At 33.8% G+C, this 23,580-nt stretch overlaps 1 protein-coding gene across 1 annotated transcript in view; it reads right to left on the bottom strand.

Moving 5' to 3' along the window:
- LOC138709986 (hydrocephalus-inducing protein-like) overlaps positions 1 to 23,580 on the bottom strand; it is a 135,803-nt gene that overhangs the window by 46,762 nt on the left and 65,461 nt on the right. The window contains exons 18-24 of the mRNA XM_069840666.1: positions 13,418 to 13,550; positions 10,702 to 10,869; positions 9,094 to 9,360; positions 3,978 to 4,205; positions 2,414 to 2,507; positions 1,866 to 2,329; positions 1,255 to 1,424 (exon numbers count right to left, since the gene is read on the bottom strand). Coding sequence (XP_069696767.1) covers positions 1,255 to 1,424; positions 1,866 to 2,329; positions 2,414 to 2,507; positions 3,978 to 4,205; positions 9,094 to 9,360; positions 10,702 to 10,869; positions 13,418 to 13,550 — 1,524 coding nt within the window. The remainder of the gene's footprint in view (positions 1 to 1,254; positions 1,425 to 1,865; positions 2,330 to 2,413; positions 2,508 to 3,977; positions 4,206 to 9,093; positions 9,361 to 10,701; positions 10,870 to 13,417; positions 13,551 to 23,580) is intronic.

Genomic DNA, 23,580 nt, shown 5'->3' with positions numbered 1-23,580 from the left:
CCACAGTTCCTTGAAACCTTGGTTCTGATTGGCCAGCTGTTTACCTGACTGACCAATGGGAGAATACTGCTTTGATACAATAAGTTTCCAAGCAACATGGCGGATGTTAACCATACTAATGTTTTTGTAAGTGACGAAATGGTGAAAATAAGACAAATAATAGCAAAAAGAGGAAAAGAAATCCATAAAATGGAAAGACAACAGCAGACAGAAGGCACGAAACAGTGGACAAGAATATATTACACGCACAGACAAAGTAATGTCTGCTAAAGTGTTCACTAACATACAGGAAAAGAAAAGCCACCAAATACAGGATGTTAAAAAGTATCCACTATTTTTGGAGGTGATAGTATGCATCAAAATAAGAAAATAATGTCTAATAAACATGGGTCCTACAACACACACTTGTTCATAAGAGGTGCTCAATGTGACGTCCATTCATGGCAATGCATTTCTCTGCCTTACAATACAGCACACTACCATACTTGCACCTCCTAAAATATTGGATATTTTTAACACCCTGTATAGTAAGCACAGTTATGAAACCAAAGCACCCCGATGGAATGCTCATCAAAGCTGCTTAGCGTCCTGACATACTGTCCATATTAAAGTTCATACCTCCAATTCATCACAACTTTTATTTAAATTTGAAATCAGATAATGGATGTGAAGTAGAAAACAATGATCATAACCCATTACCTCCTGGTCTGTTGCCTCATAAGTGGTGCCTTGTTGGTATCACTTATGAGGTTCAGACCTGTCTTCGGACAGTTGACTCAACAGACAAACAAATGAATCTTATTTAAGTGTCTTTTGATTAATACCTTTCAAAGTTTGTTTCTTTCTTTGTTGTAAAATATAGTATATCATAAGTGAAATTTTCCTACAATAACAATAATAATCAAGATATTATGCTCTACATTTGCAGAAAGTTAGTTCAATACCTACCTAACACATTACCCAAAAGACTTTGTGATTCTTATTATTTTCCTTAAGTTACAGAGAATCTAACAAAATGCTAAATATCTCAAAAACATACTTTTGAGGGATACCCCCTTCTTCCACTAAGCCCTTCAATTGTTATGCAATAAACTGCATGTGTAAATCTAAGTTATGGAAAATAAACAAATGCATTATTAGGGAGCCATTTGTAAAGTTTAAAAGTCATTTTCGAAGAATATGATTTACTGTAGGTTGTATTATTGCCACCTCTCATTCAAGAAAACATTTTTTTTTTCTGTAAAGTGTACTTACATATTCACACATCCACCTCCAAGTGTCTTTCTGGATTCTTTACTGTTGTCTGCCTCATCATCATCAATATTAGACACCCATTTTATCACACTTTGTCTATCATCCCATGCTGTTAAAGCTTTCTTCTTTTCAGTACAAATAATCTTTGCCACTTTGAATTTAAGTAAAATCTAAAATACGGAAGAGTTAGAAAGTTAATTAATAAAAGACATCTATAATGATGCAAGGATAACTGAATTTATTGATTAAGAGAACTTTTTTTTAAAAGACTGTAGTTTTAGTTCAATCATTTTTAAGCACTTTAGAATAATATTAGGTTAGTATCAGGCATCACAAAATAACATGTTCGGAAAGTTAGGTAAAGGGGAGACTTTTATAGGGGAATTTGGAGATTTAATTTGCTCTTGGGAATCCCGGAATATTGATGAAATTGATGGCTTGGGGTTTCAAGAGTTTTTTTTTGAAAATATACTGTATAAAAGTATCTCTAAAATTCAACTCTACATAAAACTAGCTAATTACTTCTTATATCATGGTTTATTCCATTAATTTGAATTGATTTTCAATAATTATTTCAAATATTACAATCATATTTTTGTGTCTTAAATTACCTTTTTCAGATTAACAGGTTCGGATGAAAGAAATGTTGCGACTATGTCTTTGGTTGTCGATGGTAAAATATGACCAACTGTGGGAGTGAACAAAATATTAGGATGAGATTCCCATTCAAACCGGTATGTATCAACATCCGAATGGTTGATTATTCTGAAACATCGTTTCTTCATTTTATCGATATAACAAAAACCATAGTCCAAGTGGTATAGTGGAGGTTTAGGCTCTTCTCCTCTCTTCTGCGCCCATACTTTCGACTCCGGTAACTCAAGACCTTCTATTGTTATATCTTCCCTGTATGATTCACCGTATATGTTGATATACATGCTTTCAAATGGATTTTTAACAACTGTTAGCTTTACTTCTGCTCTGAAGCAACCTAGTTCAGAGGGCTCAAAACAGACTAGAATACTAGCTGTTTGACTAGGAATGATGCTGATCATTATTGGATGTTGAACAGGTTCTGAAATTGAGAATGGAATTAGATAATAGTACTATGAATTTTGACAGACATATATGATTAACAAAGTAACTTATCTCATCTTACTTTCAGGTTTCAAAGTCTTCATTAAGGGAATTGTTTCTTGAGTTGGAAAAAGAGAAAAGCAACCAGTAATATTCTTAAGTAGATCGAGTATGACCTGCAACAGTAATAACATAACATGATTGAGTACATTGTAATTATTAATAATTCGAGAAATATTTCGTCCTCAGCTTTAACGCTATGCAGAATGTTTCAAAAGGTCATTTACAAGGCTCAGAGATGATAGAAGAGGTAAAGAAGAACATTTTTGTTGTGTCAAAAATATTTTAGATTCACCGTTTTCCCGTTAGGGATGCAGATAATATGGATTCCTCAGGGGTCTAGGATCGCTCAACCTCCCTGATATTACATTCAATTTGTGTTTTGGTTGTTTAATGTTGAAGGTGTGTGTTTGTGGTCAGATTGTTTACTTCGAATACAAGCAAAGTTTGGTGTTTGTCAACATAGCGCATGACACTACTTCAAGATAAGGTATGTCTGCATTTTGTACAGTGTTGATTATGGATAGTCAGTTATGTTTACAAATAACTAAATGCTCTCTCAATTAATAACACTCAATAAAAGAATTGTACTCCAATGGATACCAGCCCAGTGTGGAATCATGGGAAACGAGAATGCAGATGCTTTAGCAAAGAAGGACAGCACTGCTACTTACAGACCTGTTACTAAATTTACCTATTACTCTGTGAAAAGATTTATTAAATCTACATACTTCGATTTCAACAAACAAAATTTGATAACATAATCTCTTGGGAAAAATGGAAATCTTTGGATCATAATCCACAGTTAATTCCCGACTTACCACGCAAATCGTCTGTAGCTGCATTTAGATTGGCAACAGGCCATGACTGTTTGGCCAAGTACCTGCATAGAATTGGAATATATCAGTCCCCTAACTGCCCATTGTGCAATTCAAATCAAGAAATTGATTCGGAACACCTCAAAATCTGTGCTTCAGTGGCTAACCATGACAATATCTTTGAAAAATATTGGAGTGCAAGAGGTCAAATGACTTTATTGTAAAATGCCTGGCATTAGAAAACAACAACAACATCTATGGCATAGTGTAAAAATCAAAATAATTTCACACAATGCCAAATACTGCGGAAGTCTAAAAAATCTTACTTAAGGAATTCAAAATAACTTCAGGATAATGCCTTTTTGGTACTTAGTACATACGTCTTCTCATAACAACTATTCTCATAATTGGATAAAAATTGATATAAATTAAAATAACAATTATCACCATTTATCAAAGATTAGAAAGTAGTCTCTGACCCCAGACTAATTGTAATTCATTTAATTTCTAAGGAAGATATAAGCTAATTATTGCTGCAATTATTACAGTTTACGTTATACATACAAAATAATAATACTAGGAAGAGTTTATTAAGCAGATTCATCAGTATACGAGCACATAACTACAGCAGTTCCACCACAGTCACTTTTAAAATCATTTAAGTTACACAGATTAATATTAATAACTGGAGTCTTATTTTGAAAATTTACTACATAAGCTATATGTAGGTTATATACTTAAAGATTTATATTAAGAAATTCATTGTACATCACATGATATGATTCCCACGTTCTTGACATCAAACTGCTTAGTAGAAACTTCATTTAGAAGAGTTTGTTGGAAGTGGATATTTAATTTTCCATCATTTTCGTCTGACATTGGCACGGAAATGGCAACCTGGGGAATATTTCCCTCACCACATAGCTTAATTGAACATTTTTCTTTTTTACCAGGAACAGCAGAATCTATTGCAATCTCCAAGTACGATACGTAAGTCTGAAAAAAACTTATCTGTATAAATATATTCTTTCTTTCTATCTTTATATGACTAAAATTATGAATTGATAAATCATAAATCGAAATATATGTAAAAACCATCATAACACATTTATACATATTCAAGTTAAGCATTGAGATTCGTGCAAACAGCAGTGAATTCTATTGCAATATAATGCATAGGGTGTCCACATGAAACTTCCCTGATTTCAAATTCTAATTTTAAGGAAACTATTAGTCCTAGAGATTTGCGGTTTGCAGTTTCATGTAAAACAACTCAAAACGTTTTGTATTTTCTATTCTATTCTTTTGTTGCAGATGTTGAATAATTAGCAAAGACGAGAACAGCACAAGAGAGAGCTCAGTGTGTGGTGTGGTACTCTGAAACGAAATCACCGATTATGGTCCAAAGGTATTTCAGACGAACGTACCCTGAACGGGAGCCACCAGATGTAAAGATAATTAAAGCGTGCTTTGATAAGTTCCTAGCCACGGAACCGACAGTCCGGATCGGGCAAGAAATGCACGTCTGGGGAAACGATGAACGAGACCAGAGAGGCCTTGGCTAAAAGCTCGACAAAGTCAATTCGTGGCGTAGGGCGTCACGAGAGCTGAACAAATCACGCTTAACAGTCCATGAGGTGTCGCAATAAATATTTAGTTTGTATGCTTATAAAGTGCAAAGGGTTCAGGCTTCTACGTATTGACTTTGTTTCCTCATGTGGACACTCTGAATTATGCTCTACAAATACTATACGTGCAAGCAATTAAATTTATGTAGAAAAAAAATCTGTCGTATGGCATGAGAATTAGGTTTTTAAGTAATAAATAATTACTGATCGCAACATTGCCGTAAATACACAGAATGAATTTATGAAATATTTATTTATTTAATTTCTTCCTGTAACCACTACAGGTTACCATCGACAAAGAGTACCATGATACAATAGAGTAAATGCCTTGAGGCTTAGTGATACATTGTTGTTAAAGTGAAAAATAACAATTTGAATTATATTGAAACATGATATTAAACGAAGTAACGTCAAGGAGATGCGAATATTAGTCATGGTCCTTATGTATGATGCCTGAAAATAGCTATTGAGCCTTTGAGTGCTGCAATTGTTAGATCTCTTAAAATATTTTTATGCATGCCAAAACCTACAGAAGTCGACTAGGAACCGGGGTATGGTCCCACGGGCTCCTATCATTAGTCCCGTAATGACGATGGTTTCCAGATGGTATTTGTTCTTATAAAAACTGATGGAAGGTTCATACATATTCCTTTTTTCCTCATGTACTTCTTCTGGCTGGTGTTCGTGCGATTCGAATCTCACAATAGGGTCTATGATGTAACCTTCAAGAGAGGGAGGTTTAAATGCAATTATGTCGATTCTTCGATTACTGCCCTCACTGGATATGCCGTGTACTTCTTCATATACTGAATAACCTTTGTTTCTTAAGGCATTTTATATTATAGATCTTGCTGTATGATGCCGCGTATTTCGTAGAAGTTCACCGTGTGGACAGGCCCCCAGGACATGGGCAAGGGTTTCAACCTCCCTGTCGCAACGTCGACAGAGGTTACTGCCCGAAGACCTGCCAGGTACACTACGCACAGCTGATACGTTAACATTCATCTTGATCGCTTCCCTCCACTCACTACAGGAAAGACCCTTGTGATTCCGGATCCACTTACAACCACGGCGAGAGAAAAGACTACATGCCACACTCCATGTCAGGCATGTTTAGGGCGACCAGATTCACATCGATAGAAAAGAGGACACAAAGCTTCAAAATGGAGGAAATTGTTCGAAAAAAAGGACAGAAAATATGTACTTAGATTTAGGCTTAGGTCTATATTATAGGCCTACTATAAATTACGTCAATATCTATTTTCTTACAAAATATTTACAGTACAGATTTAGGTTTATATCATACTCAAAAGTATGTTAATAATACACAAACAATTATGATGAAACTTAATAATAATGCTTTTACAGTTAGCTACATGTGAAAGTCAAGAGAACTATAATTATTAAATAGGACAGAAGATATCTACCCTACTTAGATTTACGCTTAGGCCTATATTATACTTAAAATTGTCAATATCTATTTTATTACAGTAGACCTATACTTATGATCAGGGAAAGGATTTATATGTAAATACATATTTACTTATAAAGCTAATATAATTTATATTTTGCATTATCTTTATGTTTCACAATGTGTAGGGTTGAAAAATCCTACTTTTATTTTCCATATTTTTCCATATTTTAGAGTTTAGTACATATTTTCGTTAATTTCCATATATTTTCCATATTTCATATAAAACAGTCCATATTATATTAGGTTTAACAATAAAACAAAACAAAATTCCATTAACTTTTAAAAATACATTTCAACAATAGAGATTTAAACACATGTTCAGTAATCCCTTTAACATCAGAGTTATTTGAAAATTAGCAGTCCTATCAACAATGGGAAAGTAAGTTACAAAACTGTATTAATTTAATTTAAAATTTTTAACAGACTTCAGTTGTGCAGCTCAACAGTTAAATGCCAGTCAGAGTACACATAGGTTCAGTTTTGTAAATCATACTATAAAGACGGTAAATATGCCAAAAGTACGTCATTCAGTCAATTTAAAATCAAAACTAACAAGTTACATTTCAGAATTTAAAGAAGATGGTTTATCAACTGACAATAAAATATTATTTTGTAATTTGTGTCAGTGTGCAGTATCATCTACACAAAAGTTCCTGGTGCAACAACACATTACAACTAGTAAACATCAGGCCAACAAACAACTAAATTCCAAGCAGAGACAATTGTTTTTAACACAACCAACAACATCGAATGTAAGATCTGAGTTTAACATCGACCTGTGCCGTTCTCTCATCTCTGCTGATATTCCTCTCTACAAACTAAAGAATAAGGTCTTCAGGGAATTCCTTGAAAAATATACTCAACATACAATCCAGGATGAGTCAACACTTAGGAAGACGTATGCTCCATCCATCTACGATGAGACAATACAGAAGATAAGAGATGAAATTAAAGATAGTTCAATTTGGGTTTCCATTGATGAGACTCCCGACAAAGAAGGTAGACTTGTTGGTAATGTAGTTATCGGTTTGTTAAGTGAACAATATTCTGAACGAATTCTTTTACATTGTGATGTTCTAGAAAAGTGCAATAACAAAACTATAGTTAAACTGTTCAACGAAGCTATGGGTATCCTGTGGCCAAAGGGTATTATGTACGATAATGTGTTATTCTTTATTAGCGATGCTGCCCCTTATATGGTCAAAGCTGGACAAGCATTATCTGTTGTATATCCTAAATTGACTCATTTTACTTGTGTGGCGCATGCATTTCATCGTGTGGCAGAAGTGGTCAGAGACAATTTCCCTAAAGTAGATTTGTTGATTTCATCAGTGAAAAAAGTATTTCTCAAAGCTCCCAGTAGAGTTAACGTGTTGAAAGAAATGTACCCTGAAATTCCATTGCCACCAAAGCCAATTTTAACTAGATGGGGTACATGGCTAGAAGCAGTTGAATATTATGCCGAACATATAGACTCTATTAACAATGTTCTCCTTGTATTGGACTCTGAAGATGCAGTCTCAATTGATACTGCGAAAACAGTTACCTGTGACATAAGTGTGAAGAATGACTTAGCTCACATTCAGCATACATTTTCATGCATCATAAAAACGCTCAAAAGTCTCCAAAATAGGCACCTTTCACTATCTGAAAGTTTTGAAATTATAAATAGTACTGTGGAACAACTGAATCGTGGTAGAGGTAAAGTTGCAGATGCAGTAAGAGCTAAGGTGGACACTGTACTTTCAAAAAACCCTGGATATGAAGAACTACAAAAAGTTGTTGCTGTGATGAGTGGTGAATCAACAGTGAAGATTAACTTGGACTTATCCCCAGCAGACATTGTGAAATTGAATTATGTACCAGTTACTTCTTGTGACGTCGAACGCTCTTTTAGTCAGTATAAATCTATCCTCAGAGACAATAGAAGAAGATTCACTTTTCAGCACTTGAAAGAAATGTTTGTAACCTATTGTTATGGTAACAGACAATAAAAATTGTGTTTTGTTGAAACTACATTGGAAGATAAGGTACGTCCATTATATTTTTTGTTTAGTTTGATTAAAATGTACCAATATTTAACGTACATAGTCATTTTTTTATAATTTTAAGTCCATATTTAATTCCATATTTTGGTAAAAATCCATATTTAATTCCATATTTTGGTAAAAATAACTACATATATATTTACATATTTCATATATTTTTAGTCCATATAAATCCGTTCCCTGCTTATGATAAAACTTAATAGGGCCTATTATAAAATGATTTTACAGTTAAGTACATATGAAAGCCAAAGGAACTATAATTAGTATCAAAATATATAAAAAGACTGTACAAAATGTGAATTTAATATTTCTTTGTATGCAAAGAGAGTTATGATCGTTGGCAAAGAGTACCTATATTCTGTCAATGCTGCTGCCATCTACAGGAAAATTACTTTAAAAAGGCGCCAAATCAGATAATTTCAAAATATCAGACATACAAGTTACGAAAAGGAGAACATTTCTTGATTTTTTAAAAATCCGGCCGGAACCCGAACAAAGACGTAAAAAGGGAGGACATGTCAGGACAAAAGAGGACATCTGATCACCTAAGACATGTTCTTATTTCTGTAAGTTCACAAGAATACACCGAAGTTAAACATAAATAAATTTAAAATTTAAAATATCGTACATACAAATCTAAGTTCGCTGCCATTTTAATATATGAAAATACTGGCTTATCTTTTAATATAAACTGTTTAATATTAAATAGAAGAATATTAGTGTGTTCATTTTACCTCCATAGCTTCTGGTTTGAAAATGATAGTAAAATATTCTGTAGAATAAGGAGCAACAGTTACTTTGGCTGGCCGTACAGTAAACATCAAGTGTGAGTTAGAGTCCCGAGAGGTTCTTTTGTTATGTGGATTTACTGTAGCCGTGATATCACATGGAACCAACTCTTTATTTCGTATCCTGATTCTGGCCGTCATTTCTATACCTACACACGCTCCGTTAAATATTAACTTTCCATCATCTTTAACATAGACACAGTAACTGTAAATCTGAAAATAAAAATGTGACAAATTTATGACATAAAAATGCTACTGCAATGATATGGAACAAATTATTTTCACACAAAATGTTCCGTGAAATTTCTGCTACTAAATCAAAGAAACATGTCTTATGGTTGCGGAGGCATTCCTATAATGAATTAATGTATTAAGATGTTTGTATAATCCGAGAGAAAAATCACTTTCACCAATATACCAAAGTAAGCCATAACGCAGTTATATATACCAATAAATAACGTACACAACGTACAATTATATTATACTAAAGATATTTACGCTCAACCATGCCGAAATGCAGTAATTATACACCTGGTAGCAGCCCTTTAATGGACCTCATTAAAGTACACCTATTCATTAAAGTTCAGGTGTTCCACCAATCAGAAAACAACATTGTAGCAATATTAAAGCTCAAGTATCGATTATTCTCGGATATGCAATCGAAAGACAACTAGCGAAACGTCACGGAGGCTGGAAATCCAATACTGTCGCAGAAGGTTATGTTCTGTTACTACAATAATTAGCGTTAATTGTAAATAATATTCAAATAAATTCAATTTGTCATCTCGTTTTTCAATGTCTAAATCAATTTCAAGGTTATATCAAGATTAATGTTTATTTTACTCTCTAGATTATATCAAGGTCAATGACATTTGTTTCTCGGAAAAAATCAATACTTTCGCGTCCGCGTACATCTCACAATTTACGAGATATTGCACAAGGTCAGTTCCGCTCCCCAGTCAGATAAAAATAACATGAATACTTATGAATAATTTCAGGTTAGAAATATGGTCGAGCATAAAAAGTCGTATGAAACTTGCCTATAATGGTAATTAAGATGCTTGCGCTCGTTTCATAAACATATTCGCGTCTTAATTACTACCATTATAGGCTCGTTGCATAATGTACTATTATATACTTATATGAACTGATATGTCAAAATTTGCAATAGGTAAAATTCTAAATATTTGTTTTTATTTCTAAATAAATTCGAGAAATGTGACTTATATTCAAATTTAAAAAAATAAAAAGCCATTTGCATAAAAGGTGCACTTAACCCTTTTCGGGTTTCTAAGTCCCATTTAGCCCTTTCAGGTTTAATAGGAGTCACACATTCGAATTTAGTAGACATTAGCTGAAAAAAATAGCGGTGAGATGCAATTTCTTATTTACGAAGCTAGGTAAAAAATAAGTTGGAATCTAAAAATCTGGGCCCCACTTATGATATAGTTGCAGAATCTATTAGATACCATAGAATGGGCAGTTGTCTCGTTTGGGATTATCTCTCTATTATTTTAAAACTTTAGTTTGAACACTGCTGATAGAGTTGCTTACCTTAGGAGGACATATAAATTCACTTAAGTTCTGGCAAATATGATGTTCCTCAAAAATACTTTCCACGTCTTTTAAGTCAACAGTTGGAACACAACCTAATGCCATTAACTGCTTACATATACCGTTACTATGTTCTGGCAATGCTTCAGAAATGCATATCACGATTTCCTGAAAAATTGAATGTATCATGTAGAATTAATTTATAATTATGAGATGATTTCAAACTCTGACGGTGTTTATAACATGCTGCATATAATTAAAGAAATCCTGAATGATCACACTTAATACTATTACACTTGTAAAGGTTAAGCACACAAAGAGTACCAAATTCGGATCACTGTTAATAAAGTTATGTTTATGTACCAAGACATTCATGTAAATGTATTTTTAATTAAGAATCATCCACTAAAAATAAAGAATATCGTCCTTTCTTCGTCTTCTTCTCTTCTATTATTGTTCTTCTCTGAGTAGCTGTTTTGTGTGATCCTGAGAGTTTATGCTTGCTTAAGGAAGCGTGTCAAAGTAATATCACAGTCTAGTATATACAGTCACGAAGCTCAGTACGTAGTAAATATGCATCCATAGATAGTTGCTAACCACTAGGATCGCTAATATCGCTTCATTACAGACAATGCGAAATAGTACCGGCACAGTCTATTGTTCCTAGCACCCTCACAACTCAAGATTCGTGACTGTATATACTAGACTGTGGTAATATACTATATATTTGCCTATCGAAGGAGATAACGGAAATTAATGATACTCATAAGTATAAAAATATAGGGGTACCATTTGAAATTTCAAAGAGTGGGAGACTAGGGGTGGGAGGTGGAATATAAAATGAAATTAAGTCTGGTTTCAGACTTTCCCATCAATATCTAAATCAGGAATGAGACGATATAGCTCCCAATCACGGTAGAAGAGCTCGATCTTGATCACGGGCGCATAGCGCATCCACTGTAACGTAGACAACAGGGATGTACATGCACATGCAGCGAATAAAGGCAGCAATTATTACAATAACTTGCGTTACTAAATTTCTGGCTATGTAATAGGGCTAATTACTCAGTTATTTAATGTACATGTACATATATAAACAAATCGCAATGGGAAGGGTGTTTTAGGAACAAAAAGAGAAATAGGAAAAGTTAATTGTATGTAAACCATTTAAAAGCAATTATTTATTATGTAAATACTTCACTTCATCGGTTAGGAGAAACTAATAGGGTCTACCTGCTCGACGTGTGTGATCTCTAAGTACTTTTGAGTATCTGTTGGAAAAATAATAACGACAATATTGATTGTATGATTGTGAAAATGTAGTCCTTACTCTCCAGTCGTGATTATGTAATGTGTTTTCTTAGAGTGATTTGTGAGATGTACGTAACACACACACAAAAAAAAAAAAAAAACAAAAAAACAAATTGATTACATTAAGATATTGAGAGCCATCGTAATTTTTGGGGTCAATCATTTAAGGGGATATGTATGACTTTTAAAACTTCCACACTTTTCAGCCAAAAATTTGTGAAATTTAAACTATATAAACAGATCTATAATAATATCATCTGTACAAAATTTGGTGCAATTAGGTCTAATAGTTTTGGAATTATATTTTTAAGTATATTTTATATTGACGTTACTAAAAAAAGCTCCTTGCATCAAAGTTTTCAAAATGTTTAGTTCATATTTGCTCAAAATCCTGAAAATAGTTACTGGAATAAAAGTGAATTAGCATTTTGAGCTTAGTAATAGTATAAGTTAAAGTGCAATCAAAGATAAAATATTATTTATAAATTAAAGAAACACGTAGTCTAATGAAAGTAAATATCCAGAAACAAGCAACAAATACAACATCAACAATACATTTAAAAGAAAAAAATAAATGGAATCTAGATACAATCTACTGACCCAAATGTAAATTAATTTATCTTCGATGTCAATTCCGAAATCAATTTATTTCTCTCTTCTCCTGAATAATGCCTATATATATTTTTTTAATGTTGCGTCTCATAATGCCGTTTTATGTTGCTTTTTTTGCTAATTATATTTTTTTTACACAAGCACTGGACTTCATCACCATGTTCGAAGCATAAATATTGCATCTTCCACTCTTCCTTGAAACTTTATTGTATGAGCTCTTTTGTTCCGTCATGATGAGCTGTGTTCTAAGATCTGTACATCCTTTAGCAATGTTTACAGGTAAAAGAGCTCCGCGCGCGCGCTGCGGGCAGAAAATAGCTCTCGCCCGCAAATATTAGTCACCATCGCAAGACTGGTCTAAATTGATGTGTTTTTGTTACAATTTATTTTATTTTATTTATATATTTTATTTATTTAACTAGCTAGCTAGTGAGTACAAATTAAATTTATAAAATAAAAATGTTTCTAGCCACTATTCTGAATTCAATTTAAATAATTAGTTATTTAGACTGGGAAATTCTGAAATGAAAGTCCTGTACAAAATCAGCAAAAACATACAAATTTTCTTATGTAGACTAGTGTATTATTTAAGGCAAAAATAATGGATTATGGTATTCATTGTTTTAAGCAATAAGGACTATGTCGAAATGTGTAAGAGATTTTAAGTTGCTTTCATTCTCCTCTATTACACTAAATATATTTACTTCGTTTCCCCAATACTCCTTACAAAATACACAAATTTGAGAGTTAAACATTAATAGGTAGGCCTATGTGTTTGTTTTTGTGCAATTACCTCACAGAAAATTCCCGGACTTTCAACACTACAATCAACAGACACTACAGCAGTGTCGCCAACCTTCACCTCTTCGGTAGGGGTATTCACTGTGAAAACTCCAACTAATAGAGGAGTATCATCTAATTTTGAGCTGCAAAATAAAAGAAGACAAGACAGTAAAAAGTAACATATTTAAACTCGCATAAAAGAATTAACACACACGTACTGTACACAGAGTTTCTTGTGTAGGGTTCTCGCTACATGCTGTGTACAGTCTATGAATAATAAATATTAACATCCTCATCCTCTGAGGAGTTTAATGCTGAGAGGAATGTGGTTCCGACTAATCTAGCGCGGTACTGGAGTGGGAGGGGACAGTGACAGCGGCAGTCTGGAAGGAAGTACAATCATACTGAAAACATTCGCCCAATTTACGAGAGCAGTATGCCTATTAGTTTTCTAACGTATTTCTGGCGAGATAGAGATACAACCATTCGTACTTACGTGTTTAGAGAAGGAAAGTATTGTAGAAAATTTTATTTATTTATTTATTATTTATTTATTCATTTATTTACTACTTATTTATTATTTATTTTGGTGAAGTTAAGGCCATCACACCACCAGAAATACAAATACAGTAAAACAAATAAAAAGAAAAATCATACTAAAACTACAATAATATAAATGAAAAGAAGAATCATACTATAAAATTTAGTGATTAGTAGAATTGAATTAAATTTGTAAAGTAATCAATTTAAATATAATGTACTACTGAACTCACTTGAGAAGTATAACTACTTGATTTTGTATTTTAAGATATCACCAACAAATGATTTTCGCATGACATTAAAGGACTCTGTTTTTCACGATACCAATCACACATATTCTAAAATTCCAATAGAATAAAACCAAAAATTTTCCACAGCATATTTCCTTAAAAATGACTTGTAACGGTGAAATATTTAATGAGTAATTCATATAATATTAACATAGCTAACATCAGGGAGAAGACTGAAGACTGCATATTTTTGGACGATTAATACTTCCCACTCCGCTCGGCTCGGCTTGGCTGTAGCAACAAAAGAATCTACCTGCAACCCCCCCCCCCCCGTACCGATGGCAAGAATACCTCAGGTCCCAGCGCTAAACTCGTTGGAGGAAGACTAATTTGGCTAGCATATATGTCACTCAGAATTGGGAATTTAGCTATTGCATCAACCATATCAAATGCTAATTTAAAATCACTTTATAATAAGAATTTAAACATTTTAAAGAAGGTAGGTACTCCGTTTTCTGCAATTTTATGGAAACAAATATTTTTATGATTACTTAAAGCTTTTTATGTTTTAGTTGTTCTTCAGTTCTTCAGGTCGGATATCTCCCGGTATTTTTCAGTGGCGTAGCATGAAATTTTGAGCAGGGGAAGCTAACTCAATTGTCTTTCACGCAATATGAGAAAACGTATTACAAAGATACAGTCTTAAAATAAATAGTAGTCAATTTCAAGTCGGCAGTCGAAGATTGGTTGGAACATCGTAAGTAACACCAATAAGGCATGGCCTCAAATGATATGTAGTAAAATATGATTTCACGGTTTACACATATCTCTTAACAAATAGACACGTATAAGCATTAGCTCACTCCCTGTCATACTTAGAGAAATCACAATATTAGTATCATTACGTAAGTATGCGTCTGTGTTTTGGTTGTGTCCTTCATTGACAGCAGGGGAGTCGGTAATTTGTTTTTTAAATCACACTTTTGTTCGTAAGTCAGTCTTGATAATACAATTGTCCTTAAAAAAATTGAAGTAAATTAGTGTCAGGAACTGTTATTTCGCTCATTATTTATTATATCAGCCACAATGCACACTAACACTTCAACTGAACACAACTGACGAAAAGGGATAACTCGGAAACTACTTATTTTAAATGTTAAAGCTAGCTTCTTGCGAGCCTTGCGACTAGGGTAGTTTAGTTAGAAAGGGATGGAAAATCTGTGGGGTGGATTACACAGAAGAAACCAGTCTGCTTGGAAGCTGGTGTGTGCAGGCTTCTTGTTTACTGCTGCATCACAAATCATCCTGAGCTGCCGCATCACAATATTTAACGCGTAAATATAAATTCTATTAAAATTAATAAATAATTTTCTCCATAAACTGCAGGTTTATTATGAAATTGTTATTAACTGGGGAAGCTAAGCTTTTTAGCTTACATTGACGCTACGCCACTGGTATTTTTTTATCCGATTCTTCCTTCATTAAAATACGACGATCCTCTTTTACTTTGTTATTTATGTACCTTTTTAACCTTTTTGTCATAATTCGGTAAAATATTGTGATGCTCATTACAACCAGGAAATTAGCCTAATCCCGTAAACTTAAAAATAAAGAGCAGGTTGGGGGCCTGTTTATGTTTTGCATTAGTGTGATATGCACATACACTGGCATCTGTCGTCAGAGTGGAATTGTGAAGTCTCGTGAACAGCAAGTTACAGAGCCTATCTCATAGAATTACCAATGTGAAAATCGTCCACAACACGGATCACTCTGAAAGCGCAATCCTTTTTTTTTTCTCTCGCCGCCAGCCGTATCCCGAACATATCGCGAGCGTTAAGGCGCGAGTTGCTGGATGGTCAGGTGGCACGTTGTCGTGTTCGTATCAGCCATAAATAAAAAAAAGTTCCATCTTATTCAATTTTTAATAGCAGCACATGGACGACGTAACGTTAATTGCATTGAGGCTATACAGGGTGATTCAGATCACCCGTAACAGTAATTTATTTAGGAAACTAGTGCATTAAAATTTTCGAGAAAAAAAATATTTATTACTAAACCACATGTGAACTTTCGCTTGAGCTTAATTTCATCAATAAACTCTAACAGGAAGTAGGGTCAGTGGCGTATCACTTTAAAATTTCAAATGGGAGTATGGGTCAAATAGGGTACCATTTGATAGAGCTCTTCAAAACAAACAACTTTCATAGGAAACGTTTTTATTAATTCCTATTCTTTCAATGACAAAACGTACGAAAAGGCAATAGGTGATTCGGGAGACCTGCCAGTCACTTGACCACACCAAAGTGTTACGAGTCACTGACAGTGTTAGAAGAAGAGTACGGGTGTGTGCTGCTCAGAACGGCAGACAGTTTGAACATTTATAAAAATTAATGGTATTGTCCAGTCTTTCAGTAGGCCTAAAATGTCAACATTAATTATCTTGTTTACATTTTCGTCTTTTAACATTTCTGAATATTGATGGGATTATCTTTTTGTACGTTTTCTCATTGAAAGAATAGTAATTTGTAAAAACGTTTCCTATGAAAGTTGTTTGTTTTGAAGAGCTCTATCAAATGTACCTTATTTGACCCGGACTCCCATTTGAAATTTTAAAGTGATACGCCACTGACCCTACTTCCTGTTAAAGCTGATTGATGAAATCAAGCTAAAGTGAAAGTTCACATGTGGTTTAGTAATAAATATTTTTGTCTCGAAAATTTTAATGCACTAGATTCCGAAAGAAATAAAATAAATAAATAATGTGGTCCGAATCACCTATTGCCTTTCCGTACATTTTCTCATTTAAAGAATAGGAATTAATAAAAACGTTTCCTATGAAAGTTGTTTGTTTTGAAGAGCTCTATCAAATGGTATCCTATTTGACCCATACTCCCATTTGAAATTTTAAAGTGATACGCCACTGATCCTACTTCCTGGTAGAGTTGATTAATGCAATTAAGCTCAAGTGAAAGTTCACATGTGGTTTAGTAATAAATATTTTTTTCTCGAAAATTTTAATGCATTAGTTTCCGAAATAAATTACTGTTACGGGTTGTCTGAATCACCCTGTATGTTTCAAAACAAAGCTGGCTGAAGTGCCGAGCAGGCCTTGGCAACTGAACACAACGATAATTAAGATGTAGTGGACAGAACTAAGAAATAGAAGACGGTGCACAGTAGAGTTTAATATGACCACTTAGGAGGCAAAACAAAGGAAGACGAAAGTCATTTGTCTCTAGTGCAATCTATACATTTAATGAGCTTTTTTTTTAAATTTAACAGTGTTCAAAAACAAACTCATTAAGCATTTTTTACTGCGTAGAATGCCATGTAGTAAATTGAGTATACTAACTCATTGAAAATGTTTCGAAATTGTTAATGTTTTGTTCCGATTTATATTTGCACTGTCGGTTACTTACTTCTAGATATTTAATAATTTTTCTTAATCATTAATATATTAGGTAAACAATATACTGTATTAGTACCTTTTGTACCCATTGTGAGCTTATCTTCCTACTAGTATATATATATGTGTGTGTGTGTGTGTGTTTGTGTGTGTGTGTGTTTGTGTGTGTGTGTGTATATGTATATATATATATATATATATATATATATATATATATATATATATATATATTTCTCTCATTCTTTTTGCATTTGTGTTTTTTGTATTTGTATCTGCAATTTTACTACTATTTCTTATTTCCTTCTGCTCTCTGCATTTGTTTCTTGTATAGGTCTATGTCTATTTGTATTCTGGTGATGTGGTAGAGAAGGCCTGATGGCCTTAACTCCGCCAGATAGATAAATAATAAATAAATAAATAAATAAATAAATAAATAAATAAATAAATAAATAAATAAATAAATAAATAAATAAATAAGTAAATAAATAAATAAATGAATGAATGAATGAATGAATGAATGAATGAATGAATGAATGAATGAATGAATGAATACATAAGTTTGTATGGATTTATGTGCTGGTTATGACAAATAGTGCTTAATCATCAGATTGTAAGTGATTGTGCATTCTATTGTACGTTCCAATATTATATTTCACTTTGTGTGTTTTAAACATGACACAGAATACCAATTTAACGAGACAGCAGGTATTTACATTTTGCATCAAATCTAGAATAAAAATAAATTAATTAACACACATGGTTTCCCATCTGTTGTTTATTATATATATGAACCATATTTTATACATTTGGAGGCAAAGTCATCATGCTGGAATTCAAATTAATCGAAACACAGTTCTCGATACACTAATGTTTGCCGACGATCAGGTTATTATCGCTAAAACAGAGGATGCTTTACAAAGAGCCATTTATAATTTGCAAATAACCGCCTCATATTTCAATATGGAAATCTCAAAAGAGAAAACAAAAGTCATGGCATTTTCGGGAGAGAATCCAATTCCAAGTAAGATCATGATAAATAATACTTTAATTGAACGTGTTAATTCCTTTAACTATTTAGGTTATAACCTCTCTTACATCACTGATGAAGATATGTCGAACAAAATATCTAAATTTATAAAAATCACTGGCGTAATTAACGCCGTCTTCAAATCCTCCCATGTTCAGAAACATACAAGGCTAAAGGTATATAAAACACTAGCTCGACCGGTCCTCACTTACGGTAGCGAGGCATGGACAATCAGAAAAGCTCATGAGCAAAGGCTGACGACAGCTGAAATGAGGTTCATGAGACGAACAGCGGGATGCTCTTTGCTGGAACACCGTAAAAATGTGGACATATTGCAGGAACTAAAAATGGAACCTATTGTTAAATTTGTTCACCAATATCGACTTCAGTGGAAAAAACATGTCGAAAGGATGGATCGCACTAGATGGCCTAAACAGATTCTTACTTATGTACCAAGAGGAAAGAGGAAATTGGGAAGACCAAGAAAGCGCTGGCATGAGACCATAACAGATCCTGTAGGGTCTAATACGTGACGGATATGATGATGACACACAACTATGTTCACAATATTCCATTAATAAATTAATTATCAAACTATAATAATTCAGTTATAATAATTACTGATTCATAGGTCTTTGAAACTGATGTCACTTTTGTTGTATGAAACGCTTGTTATTAAATACAGAATTTTTCAAAGTTATAAGTTAGTATTTATTATAGAATTTTAATGTATTTTCCTAATTTATTAATTTCTTAAATACATTTCCTTAAAATTGAGCTGTTGCTAAGTAACGTTAGTATGACGTCAGAATTGTGTGTTGAATTTCATTCTCCTTTCTCACTGTCTGGAATAAATTAATATATTTTGGTCTTTTACAAGATTCCTGTCACTTGCACAAGGGCCATTACATCGCCAACACTTTTATGTCACGTTCTCATATTTTCTATATATATTCATATTATAACACAGTCATAAAATAATTCTTTATACATCCGTTGATTTTGAGGAATGCACACTGTTCAAGACTTTTTTAAATCATTGCATGTAGTGTTTTCTTGACAGTCCGCGACAAGTACTTAAATACCTGATACATTTTCTTCGCACTTTTGAACGCTATAAGGCAAAATGGTTTGCGAGATAAATTCTTTGTTTGTCAGTTAACTATGCATATTTAAGTTCCTGTCTAGCTTCGGTCCAGAACAAATCTTGTGCTAAAAATGGAAATTCAACAGTCAACGGAGAAGGAAGCTCCAAAGAAGCCAATGCAATTGGTGATACCGGCCATCAAGGATCTACGGGAGCCCAGCGGTTCTACTCCGAGGAAGATCGCGAAGTATATCATGTCGAGCTGCCCCGGTGATGCCAGCAAGTTGCGGCAGGTAGGCACGGCCTTGAAACGAGGAGTGACCAACGGAATTCTGAGGACCTACAAGGGCCGCTACCAGCTCGATCTGGAGAAGCATGTGAGGTCACACAGGTGCTGCCGCTCTCGATCTGGACGCAGGCGCAGCAGGGGAGGACGCCGAAGGAGTTCTAGTCGCAGGAGACGTCGACACTCTCGTTCCAGAAGCAGGAGGGGAGGGCGTCGACGACGCAGCTCTCACACCCGCCACCAAGGCGCTCTCGCTCCAGGAGGGACCTGCCTGCCAGGAGACGAAAGAACGTCTCCGAATAGAAGTGGGTGTCAGCAGCGGAACTGAGCCAACCAGAGAACGAGTTCTGCTTGTACATATGTTCAACTAGCACCTACCTCCTCTGTTGAGTTTGAAAAAAATTAAATGTTTTGTACCAGATTCTACTGATCCAATAAAATCTTTATTTCATTTTATCTGTTTTATTTTATACTCCATGTACCTCTATGTAGAAATGAACTTAGTATATTAGGTTTGTACGAGAATTGGAAAAGTAATCCTGAGTAATTTAATAAGACCACGTCAGGAGAACTAAACCAGCAGAGCAATGAAGTCGAAAAAATGAGATCAACAAAAACTAGAATGATGTAGAAATGAACTTAGTATATTAGGTTTGTACGAGAATTAGAAAAGTAATTCTGAGTAATTTAATGAGACCACGTCAAGACAACTAAACCAGCAGAGCAATGAAGTCGAAAAAATGACGAGATCAACAAAAACTAGAATGATGTAGAAATGAACTTAGTATATTAGGTTTGTACGAGAATTAGAAAAGTAATCCTGAGTAATTTAATGAGACCACATCAGGAGAACTAAACCAGCAGAGCAATGAAGTCGACAAAATGAGATCAACAAAAACTAGAATGATGTAGAAATGAACTTAGTATACTAGGTTTGTAGGCTAATACTAGTGAGATTTAAAAATATGAGAATTAGAAAAGTAATCCTGAGTAATTTAATGAGACCACGTCAAGACAACTAAACCAGCAGAGCAATGAAGTCGAAAAAATGACGAGATCAACAAAAACTAGAATGATGTAGAAATGAACTTAGTATATTAGGTTTGTACGAGAATTAGAAAAGTAATCCTGAGTAATTTAATGAGACCACATCAGGAGAACTAAACCAGCAGAGCAATGAAGTCGACAAAATGAGATCAACAAAAACTAGAATGATGTAGAAATGAACTTAGTATACTAGGTTTGTAGGCTAATACTAGTGAGATTTAAAAATATGAGAATTAGAAAAGTAATCCTGAGTAATTTAATGAGACCACGTCAGGAGAACTAAACCAGCAGAGCAATGAAGTCGAAAAAATGACAAGATCAACAAAAACTAGAATGATGTAGAAATTAACTTAGTATATTAGGTTTGTACGAGAATTAGAAAAGTAATCCTGTGTAATTTAATGAGACCACATCAGGAGAACTAAACCAGCAGAGCAATGAAGTCGACAAAATGACGAGATCAACAAAAACTAGAATGATGTAGAAATTAACTTAGTATATTAGGTTTGTACGAGAATTAGAAAAGTAATCCTGAGTAATTTAATGAGACCACATCAGGAGAACTAAACCAGCAGAGCAATGAAGTCGACAAAATGACGAGATCAACAAAAACTAGAATGATGTAGAAATTAACTCAGTATACTAGGTTTGTAGGCTAATACTAGTGAGATTTAAAAATATGAGAATTAGAAAAGTAATCGTGAGTAATTTAATGAGACCACGTCAGGACAACTAAACCAGCAGAGCAATGAAGTCGAAATAATGACGAGAACAACAGAAACTAGAATGATGTAGAAATGAACTTAGTATATTAGGTTTGTAGGCTAATACTAGTGAGATTTAAAAATATGAGAATTAGAAAAGTAATCCTGAGTAATTTAATGAGACCACATCAGGACAACTAAACCAGCAGAGCAATGAAGTCGAAATAATGACGAGAACAGAAACTAGAATGATGTAGAAATGAACTTAGTATATTAGGTTTGTAGGCTAATACTAGTGAGATTAAAAAATATGAGAATTAGAAAAGTAAGCCTGAGTAATTTAATGAGACCATGTCAGGACAACTAAACCAGCAGAGCAATGAAGTCGAAAAAATGACGAGATCAACAAAAATTAGAGTGTAGAATGACGACGGCAAAAAACGACGAACAGCTGGAAAGGAAGGCAGACGAGGGCAATGTGCGAAGTGATGCACAGGTACGTTAGCTTAGCATTCCTTTATGATTAAAATATTTGATTATGATCGTTTGAATTGTATTCAAATATGTAAAATGAATGAACTATGCAATAAATCCAGAGCAAAAAAAAAAATGGAGTAATTAGCCAAACGTATTGCGTTGTGCTGTTGGAAAAGATATTTGAGATTCAAAAGCTTTTACAACCAATTAACAACTTACGTATAGGAGTACATTCGTTATTAACACACTTTTTAAATAATATAAGCCAGTACGGTACAACACCTTACTCCAAGTGGCATTTTTTTGGTGCAAAAGAAAGACATGAATTCAATTTTATTCCAACATTTAGAGTTCAAGCATAAGCTCATCATCATTTAATTGGGAGAATTTCTTTCAGCTGAGAGTAACAGCTTAAAAGTGGAATTGGTTTCAAGTACAACTTTGAAAACTTTTACAAACATCTCCTAAACTAACACCCTTCCAAGCAATAAAATTATACATCAAAGAAGTTGCCCACAACATCCCCTCCCATGAGATTGCAGAAAAAACATATGGAAAACACTGGAGAAGGAACCAGGAGTACATTCGTTATTAACACACTTTTTAAATAATATAAGACAGTACAGCACATTACTCCAAGTGGCATTTTTTGGTGCAAAAGAAAGACATGAAGTCAATTTTATGCCAACATTTAGAGTTCAAGCATAAGCTCATCATCATTTAATTGGAAGAATTCTTTCAGCTGAGAGTAACAGCTTGAAAGTGGAATTGGTTTCAAGTACAACTTTGAAAACTTTTACAAACATCTCCTAAACCAACACCCTTCCAAGCAATAAAATTATACATCAAAGAAGTTACCCACAACATCCACTCCCATGAGATTGCAGAAAAAAACATATGGAAAACACTGGAGAAGGGATCTTCTATCAATACCTAACAGACCAAGAAGATTGGCAGTCGCCCATTTCCGTCTTGCAACTGGATATGACTGCATGGCGCAGCATCTCCACAGTTTCGGTATTTATCAACATCCAACCTGTACCCTTTGTGAGCTTCAAGAAGCGATGAATAGGGATCATCTCCAACGCTGCCCAGCTCTAAAATCACTGACTGAATGTGGCAGATACTGGGAAGCGAGAAGCCTCATGCCTCTGTTTAGTTCTTAGTTTTTAGTTCTTTAAGGTTTTTGTTTAGTTACTTTATTAGATTTAATTTTAAGTTGTATCAAGTTAATTGTTTTAATCTTGAGGTTGTGTTTAGGTCAAAGGTAAGTTATCTATGTACCTGTCATTCGAATAAATAAATACTTTGAAAACAATTCAGGAGCAAACGACCTATAACATATAACAAATTATTGTTCACTAAGTAA

Source organism: Periplaneta americana, chromosome 12 (genome assembly GCF_040183065.1).
Source record: "Periplaneta americana isolate PAMFEO1 chromosome 12, P.americana_PAMFEO1_priV1, whole genome shotgun sequence".
NCBI lineage: Eukaryota > Metazoa > Arthropoda > Insecta > Blattodea > Blattidae > Periplaneta > Periplaneta americana.
Note: the sequence above shows the minus strand (reverse complement) of the source record. Positions and strands in the feature narration are given on the sequence as shown.